Source organism: Orbicella faveolata, unplaced genomic scaffold (genome assembly GCF_042242905.1).
Source record: "Orbicella faveolata isolate gen_17 unplaced genomic scaffold, um_ofav_v1 contig_46, whole genome shotgun sequence".
In the NCBI taxonomy this organism is placed as follows: domain Eukaryota; kingdom Metazoa; phylum Cnidaria; class Anthozoa; order Scleractinia; family Merulinidae; genus Orbicella; species Orbicella faveolata.
In genome coordinates, this window is record NW_028301576.1 from 24,432,364 (window position 1) to 24,441,932 (window position 9,569).

At 38.4% G+C, this 9,569-nt stretch overlaps 1 protein-coding gene and 1 pseudogene across 1 annotated transcript; both read left to right on the plus strand.

The window, feature by feature from the left end:
• The first annotated feature begins 1,019 nt into the window (after positions 1-1,019).
• LOC149099041 (uncharacterized) lies at positions 1,020-3,371 on the plus strand. Its single transcript, XM_089277333.1, has one exon. It carries the CDS (start codon positions 1,111-1,113, stop codon positions 1,960-1,962), a length of 852 nt encoding a protein of 283 aa, XP_089133459.1. The 5' UTR covers positions 1,020-1,110; the 3' UTR covers positions 1,963-3,371.
• Positions 3,372-4,952: 1,581 nt separating this feature from the next.
• LOC149099042 (histamine H2 receptor-like) lies at positions 4,953-7,138 on the plus strand (annotated as a pseudogene).
• Positions 7,139-9,569: the final 2,431 nt, after the last annotated feature.

Here is a 9,569-nt window from a genome sequence, read left to right on the forward strand (position 1 = left end):
AATTTAAAGAGTTCAGATCAAAGAATTTTCTCAAACCAGTTCAGCGCATCTGTCTGGTGTTTTGGATTATACGTTGGTCGGGTTGCCAAAAACTTTAGTCGCAAATCCAAAATCCTGACAAATATAGCACCTAAAATGACGAGGGGGTAGTATTGCATCAATGAATAGCTGTAGTTATCTACAAGATTATCACAACTGACTGTTTTTATGCAGCAGATCGCCAGGTTCTTTATACTACAACTTAGTTAACCCGTCTGAGTAAACGGAATACAAAATTGCCAAGTTAACTCCGTTTTACTTTGGTGCATATTCGAGCCATTTAAGATCACATAACTCTCAAGTTTATTAGCAGTTTCACGAATTAAGAAAAGCTCTCCAGCAGATGGCCTACTGTCGGTTTTACTCTGCTAGTGGATAAGCTTTTCGCTGTCAGAAAAAAGTATTTGCTGAATTATTAAGCGTTATTCTTATACTTAACGCAGTAAAATTTTTTAAAAAAACCTTAAATTTCACAGAATCATTACTACGAAAATAGGTTTGCGGGTTAAAAAAGCTTCCTTGAGCAATAGGGAATAGCAATAAGCCTCCTAAATAATAAAGTCTCCTCGCTAACAGGCGATATTAAACATCCTAGATACACGACCGTCGGCAAACATATGAGGAGCAGACATGAGAACACTGAGATGAGCCTTTTTCTCATCGAAAAGAAACGCTTGCTCAACCAGTTTTCCATATATTGGTAAAATGTGTTTTTCCCGACCGGAATAAGGTATTACTCATCAGCCCAATTTGAATATAAAGTGATGCTCATCAAGTCAGCTGCACAAAATTTCGCCTATCTATTCATGGCTTGTATATTGTCACACAACACTGCTTTTTATTAAGCTTGTTTCTCTATAGTAAAACAGCAAAATCCGAGCAAAATGTGTTTATGTTGTCTGAAATCCGTGTCCACCATTATAATTCAGTCTAAACTACCAACTACTAATTGGATATACTGAAGCATGTTTTTAAAACATCATTCTTTTTTTAAATCACTTTAGCTGGGATATCGATGGAATAAATACGAGAACGCCATTGGAGAAAGAAAGTTGAATTCCGTTTCAAGAAATGACTACAGAAGATTCTCCAGTCTGGCTTCCAGTCTTTGTCACCGAATTTGTTGTCATATCGATCATCAATGCCATCACTATCGCCGCCTTCGCAAGAATCCGCCATCTACGCAAGCACAGTACGTACCTCGTAATAAACCTGACTGTGGCTGATCTACTGGTGGGTGCCGTGGCAGGACCACTACTCGTGTTCCACAAACATGAAGAAAGCGACGGTGTTACATTACCACGACTTATTCTTTTGGCTATTGGAACCAATTTTCTAATAGCTTCCCAGGTCAATCTCTCCTTAATATCCTTAGAGCGGCTACATGCAACACTTTTTCCCTTCAGGCATTGCTTGATAAGGAAATGGCTTTATTTTAAAATCATCGTTGGAAGTTGGCTTGTATCTTTCTTGATCGCCATTGTCCTACACATTTTACCGCGAGGCGCATTACCTTACGTATGGGCATCATTTAGTACTGTCACTTTACTTGTCTTAGCTGTCTGTTATATTATTATCATTGTAAATGTTCAAAGAAGTCATCGTTCAGAACATCATGGTTTAATTCACACGGAAAGGAAACTATCAGTAACATTACTGATGGTCACTGGAGTTTCCGTTCTCACCATTTTGCCCCTTGCTGTTTACAAGTCCATTCCAATCGATCCACAGAAAAAATCGTCCAATACATCAGGGGTTGATATGGATGTTGTGCTTTTTGTCATTTATTTGGCGAGTTGCATTGTGAATCCTCTTGTGTATGCCATACGAATGCAAGGGTTTAGAAAAGCCATAAGAAACCTTGCTTGTAAAAGTACGGAGCCCACCAGAGTGAATCATTTACAACCACATACTATGCCGTAAACTTTAAACAACAGACATGAAGTGTAGAAACATTTCCACGTTACTCTGCTATTGACGTGACAAACGATTCCAAATGATTCCAAATGAAAACGCAGCAGTAAAATAAGAGGTAGGAGAATATGGAAATAAAATAAAATAAAATAAAATTCGGAATATCCGGTGTAAAAACTACTTTAAGATACGACGTAATATTCCATCAAAGAATTACACAGTGGGAATAAGAACTGATAAATACTAAAAAGACAACTGTCGTGAGTAAATTTGTTTCAGTATCAAGTTAGACTTTCCCACCGTTGTGACCAAGATCGATGCTGAATTTAAAAGCTGGTACTAGTCTCAATGCATGAGTGGGTTGCAGACTCGTGCACGATCAATATCGTTTCCCCAAATGATCTAACATTCTAGGGAGCGCCTCGTGAAATCATTCTCTTTCCTTTTTCTTTTAATTTGTTTTCACTATTTTAGATATATGTCATTCATATACATTCTGTTCCCAATAAAGCTCATGAAACTTTAAACTAACTAGTCTAACTTAGTAATGATAAATGGAAGAAATTAAAGGAAGAGAGTTTTCAGAAACTTCTGGCCAGATTCTAGTTACGTCTGATCTGGATTTCGACTGGCTTTTGTAGTCCAGTTTAATATATAAATGAAGAGGTTGGCAGTCACAAGATGGATAATAGCAGCATCCGGGCACCTCTGTCACCATGATATTTGAGCCTGGCTAAGCAAATTATGAAGTTCTAAACCTCGAATAATGCATGTCTAGCTTTCTCTTTGGTTCAACTGAATCTCGGTTAACGGCCATTATACCTGGGTTTGACCATTAGGTGCAGCAAGTGTTGCTTAGTTCAAAAGTTTTTGCATGTTAGGCAAAGCTCTGTCGGAATAAAAAAATTGTTGAAAGCAGCTTATTTGGTAAACTTTCTATCGTGGAAATAGACGACCGGTTAGCTCAGTGGTAGAGCACCGGACTAGCGTGCGGGAGGTCGCAGGTTCAAACCCCGGCCGGACCAACACTCAGGGTCTTTAAATAATTGAGGAGAAAGTGCTGCCTTTGTAATGACATCTGCAAATGGTTAGACTTTCTAGTCTTCTCGGATAAGGACGATAAACCGTAGGCCCACACACTAATCGAAAAGAGTAGGGGACGTAGTTCCCGGTGTGGTCGTCTATCTTTCACCTGATGGTTAAATGCTCGGAGATATTAGCAGCACAAGCTACTCTGAAATCCGAGGGTAAATAAAGTGATGTATGTATGTATGTATGTACGAAATGATAGGCTATACAAAAAGCCACAAAATGTCAAAATTATCCCAACTACCTAGAGTTTGATACGGAACATTTAATTGAAAGGACTTGTAAATGTGCAACAAAACCAAAGAAAGGAATTAGAAAAGTAGCAAAAATTCACAGAAAGATTGAAAAACCGATAGATCATCGTTTCTACGCTTCAGTTACTGAAGAAAGGTTTTATGTGTAAATTTAAGTTTAACACTCAGGTAAAAACTGTTACCTTACAATTGGGTGTTGTCCTTTCGTATGATTCAGAGAACTCGATCGATTCTGGGTGATTGAACAACACAGTCCGCAGTCCTGATTAAGACAGCCACGTAATTAGTAATAGTAATTTGACCGAGTGAGGTACAATTCACGGAGTTATCGCGCGAGTAATTTCAAATCGGACGAGCGCGAAGCGCAAGGCCGATTGTAAATTTCGAGCACTCCACTCAATCCAGTTACTATTACTAATGGAAACCAGCGCTGTTTGAATTTCAGAATTATGGCGGTGCTTGACATAAAGCTACGATCGCGTTTCTCAAAATATATATCTGAACGCGTATTCGCAAGACGATACCCGCAGACAGCTCAAAGACAGTTCCAGCGGCCAGAAGTGCTCTGACCACCCCTCCTGGCTAGGGGGGTGTAAAATACTTCGACGAACATCTGAATTTTGGGAAAACGCACCGACCTAAAACCTTGAGAAGTGTCTTCTTTATTTATTTCCTATAATGTCAGTTTCTTGACTTTATCCACCGAATGGTTTTAAAATTATTATATTTTACTGCGTGACATTGTATGAAAAGAATTGGACACCCACGTAAACGCGCGCCGATTGCGTGACAAAGAGGCGCGCAGAGAACCAATCACAATTGAGATTTTTGTTACAGATAAAACAATTAAAATCTTGCTTCATTTGACTTGAACTAGGCGAATAATTTTCAGAAATACCACTACTTCGAGTTTTCCCTTAAACTTTTTATTCTTTGTCGCATTTTTATGTGAATAATTTTTCTGAACAAAACTGTGTCTCGTTTCCTTTCCCGAGAAGCTTTATTTAACTCAAACGGTAAGCAATGCGCGGCATATTCTCCCGCCTTTTTGTACTGTCGCTTCATTTAGATCAAACTGAAATGTTCACATTATCCAGTGGGTTGGATAATTCATAAAACAGTTATTTAATTCCCCTTTCTTGGAAACGAAGTGATTATAACTAACTTGGCGCTGAGCTCTTCTTCTGTTAGTTATCGCCTCGATAATTGTTAAGTAACCTACTCTCAGAGCTTCTATTCCGTTCAAACACTAAGCCTAAACCGCAGTTTAGTTGATAGCCGGGGCACGGTAAGGCTACAACTAACTTGTAACAACTATGCATGGAATAGCCCGGATTAATAGATCGTTTTCACGTGACGTCATCAAATTCCAAAATCCAAAACTAAAGAGCCACGAAAATTTTTATCTTCATCAGGCATAAGGGGATCTATATTTATTTAACTAATAAAGATCGAAGCCTCTACCGTGCTCTGTTCTGTTGTAAAGCACGCAGGAAGCGGTAGAGCACGGAAGAGGTGTAGGAGGAAACACGAACCATAGCAGAGTGTGTCTCCCTACTTCTTGAGTGCTCTATCGCTTCCTAAATATACACTTCACTCGTGATTTCTAGCCATTTTATGAGTTAAAGTACTAGGAAAAGCGCGTGTGTAAATATAATGTTTGTTGGTTCAGTTCAGGTAATCAGTCGACTAGATGGCCAAAGTAAGTTCCAGTTGTTTACACTATTTTCCGGCCCCCATATTGGTGGACCACGGAGGTCCAACAACGTGGCGGCTCCATACTGGGGTCTGTAAATTTGCGCAAAATACTTCGACGAATATCTGAAGTTTGGGAAAACGTAGAGACCTAAAACTTAGAGATGTGTGTTCTTTACTTATCTCTTATAACATTGCAATTTCTTGACTTAAGCCACTCATCAAGGGAAGATGCATTATTGGTACAAAAATTCATCTCATCAATCCTGAAAAAAACAACACAGAGGTTTCTAAAGACGTGTCAGCAAATACTTCCGCTTTTATTTTTTCATATTCAAAAAAATAAAGCACTTTTTGACAGCAATAAATGCAACGCTATAAAAATCGAGTTTTATTATGGAGTTGTATTTTAACTCCCAAGTCTTATCAGGGAAAAAAAAATATCAAGAGTTGATGTGCTCTCACTTTAATGGCTTGTATTCTCACGTTTACTATGACAGATGATCAGAGCTATACTTCAAAAGGGGAAATATTTTATGATATTATAGCAATACAAAATTCGAAGAACATTACATTTTTATACAGTCATCACATTAACTTTAAAACTGGTTTACTAGCGTTCGTTTCTCTTTCATGTTTAGCAGAAAATAGCGTTATTTATTGAACAGTATACCCCACGTATGGCCTTCTGCTTGGCCGTCGCGCCATATTCCACATTCGCTGATAAGGCGGAATAATTCCAAAAAGTCACCTAACCGCACTTACCAGCGAAACTGCTCTTTCTTTAAGCACTTATCACTCAAACGTCAATTGAGACATTATAGAGAATTTTTTTGCTATTTGGGAAGATACGCGTGGTAGTTTTAGCGCAATTTGATGAGGTTTGCTCCTCCATTGTCCGTGACAAGCTATTCTTCATTCGGTATAAAGTCTTTATTTTTCTTTTTTTAACCACCTTTTGCAATTATAAATTGACTAAACATTGCTTAGTATTAATGAGTTTTTATTTTATCCTTTCGAAATGCATCTTTAAGATGTGAGTTAATGAAGTTCTTTTAGAATCAGGGCAATTTCCATGCATTCTTGATAATGTTAGGATAAGAAAAGCAATTCATGATTGTTCTTTAAAAGTTGAGGACAGTGGGACTGACATGAAACCATAAAATCGTCATGCTTGAGTCCCCTAGACTAAGCAATACAGTCAGATATGTTTTTTCATTATATCTTTAGTTGGACTGTAATAATTTCAAGAAGAATCTTATTCCTTCCATACAAAGAAATGGAAACTGAAGATTTTCAAACTACTAAAGACGCTGCCTGATTTTCAGTCCTAATCTCCGAGTTTCTTGTAGCATCGATTATCAATGCCATCAAAATTATCGCCTTTGCAAGAATAAGCCATCTTCGCAAGCACAGCACTTACCTAATAATGAACCTGACTGTGGCTGATCTGCTAGTGGGAGCCGTGACAGGACCACTGTTCATCTACCACAAAGATACGGTTTATAAAGATAACACCTGGGCAGGATTTCTTATTTGCTCCATTGAATTCACCTTCCCAATAGCTTCCGGTCCCAGGTCAATCTTTCTTTGATATCCTTAGAGCGGCTACATGCAACACTTTTTCCCTTCAGGCATTGCTTGATCACAAAATGGGTTTACATTAAAATCATGATCACTAACTGGTTAATTACTCTCCCTCTGGCCATTGTCATGGGTATTTTATTAAAAGAAGCATTTGGGTACGCACTTTAGTTGTCCTAGCAGTCTGTTATATCATTATCATTGTTAGTGTTCGAAACAACCCTCATTCACAACATCATGGTTCAATTCAAAAAGAAAGGAAACTATCAATAACCTTATTGATAGTCACTGGGCTTTCTGTTCTTACCCTTCTGCCCTGGGCTATTCACAACTCCAGGCCAGAAGATATAATGAAAAAATGGTACAGTGCTTTAAACGTCGATCTTCATTATGTGATAGCTGTGCTATATTTTGCCAATTCTGTTGTAAATCCTCTTGTATACGCCATGCGAATGCAGGAATTTAGAAAAGCGTTAGGAAAGCTTGTATCACGACAGAGCCATGCTGAGCAACGGCGACAGAGAAGGAGAGGTCATTGTTCACAACAACAAACTGTGCTGTAAACTCTAAACTGCTAAAGACCCGGAAAGATGCAAAGATATTAGCGGAACCTATTGATATTATCAGCTTTTCAAACTGTGGAAATAAACTTTCCAGGCCATCTGAGGCCAACGGATATTAAAAAAAAGCCAACTTATCTATCTGCTTGTATCTGTCTGCTTGTACCTATCTGCTTGTATGTCTTAGATGGAATACGTACTTCAACTGATGTATCGATCGTTTTGTAGAGAAACACCCTTAACCATGACAGGCGTACATTACCAGCAAACCCTTTTACAATTGTGCTCCTCCGTTGTTACCTACGAGAGAGTGGCGACTTGACATTGGATTTAGGACCATATTTTTTTTTTGTTTCCTTATTACCTCACATAGGAAAGCTTTATGCACTTATGCAGGATGGCCATTTCAGCTATGTGGCTGGTCTCCAGCGCGAATTAACCTTCTAATAAAGCCATAGTAATTTTTCCTAGTTTTAGCAAGAGACGATAGATCATCGTCTCTTAGATAGAGATAATAAAACACTTAAGGAGAAACGTGCTAAATTATCAGAAAATGTATTTTTCATTCTTTTTCCTCCTAGTCGAAAAGAGATAAGATAACGACTGAAATACAGGGCTATACCTCCTCTTATTTTACTTTTACACAAAGAGTAGCCTCAAGTACAAGTGGTCAGTTGATGTAAGTTTGTTGTAGGTAGAAACTAAGAAACAGTCCATTCGACATTCATAAGCTTCCAATAATTGGGAAGTTTTACAATCATTTATCGTGTCTAAAAATTGCATCACGTATTTTAGAAGATATCATTTTCTCGAAATAGCAACTTCTCATGAGAGCGTTACTATTATTAACTATAATTGTATAATATCATGAATAATATGATATTTAGCGATTACTCAGCCGACAATATTGAAAATGAATAATTAAAATGTAATTGAGGAATGATGTATGGGCTCCAAAGTGGCGTGACTATTGAGGAATCATGTTCATGGCTCAAAGGGCATTTTCTTCACCCACCCTCTCGTACCTTTCGTTGATAGCATTCCGTTGCATAGCATCCCCCAGCCAAGAGAGTATAACACAAATAGATTTAAGAACCTCCATAGAGTTATCAAGTTTGGCGTCAAACAGTCGTTGCTACATACTAGATCGACCCGAAATTTAGCAACCAGGAAATTGAATGGTCCATTAAGGAACGTGGATTCACAGTTCGTCTGGGTAAACTTGATGAAGCCAAATGAACATCTTTATTGAAGGTGTTGAATTACAAACCCGCTGCCAAATCATTCCATATCGCAGAATATAAGTTGAGTTGTAACATTTGACTCAAAGTTTGCGAAATCGTTTAAATTGGAGCACAAATGACAAGCAGTTTATGTTTGGACAGTAATTTTTAGTCCATGCGTTTTCCGAGGGTCGATTTAGGCGGTATCCCTTTGTTGCATGCAGAACTCGTATACGGCTTTATTCATGAAATTTGTCTAAGGCTACAATTGTCGTAAGATCTTAAAACATTTTTGAAAGTCCTAGGATATAAAATAATATATTAAAGTGATATTTCAAACACGAAAGACCGTGTTTTACCACATTTCCAAACACCGAGAGAAGAGTTCAAAATACGACGCGAGGCGGAGTATTTTTGACGAACTTCGAGGTGTTTGGAAACGTAGCCAAGCACTGTCTTCAGTGTCTTTAATTAAACGATTGATTTATTAACACACCTTTAATTAACCGAACTAATTGTGAATTCAAAAAACCAAAAAACCTTTCGAGAACTACTTAATCCGTCGATGAATGCAGCAAAAATGTGTTCCTTCACGAGAAGGCTGTTCAAAATTATCCCACGAGAGAGTGTTACATAACGCCAGTAATGAGGACAAGACGACCTGAAAATAGCCACTCCTAATATTACGAACAACATGCATCTTGCGTATGGCAGGTGAAGTAAGCCATTTCAGGAACACACTGGCGAAGGCTTCCTCAACTAGACCGAAGAGGAAGTGAGGAGTGAGGCCATTTGCACGTGGGGCGCTTCATGGTTGCCGACTTCTCTACAGCTGTGTCAGCTCGATGAATATTGGGTAACAAATTTATAGCTGTGACAAATAAAAATCTCGCAATTATTTCTCATAGGCGGGTAAAATTATTGCAATAGCTATTTTATGCCGTGTTTACATTCGAGCTTTTACCAAGGTAAACAGTTACTAAGGTCAAGTTACTTAACCTTGGTACATTCGTCCAGTGTTTATACCGGCTCAAATAACTCAAGTTGATCTTTCAACATTCGCGCGAGCTGCATTATCAACGTCATGAAATCAAACTTGGACGAGGATCCCACCGCAGCGGAACAGGAGCAAATTGAGGTGCCATCATTTTCATAGGCAAGGAGCTCATTCCTTAATATTGCGGCGAAAATTCATCTCCTTGATCATACCT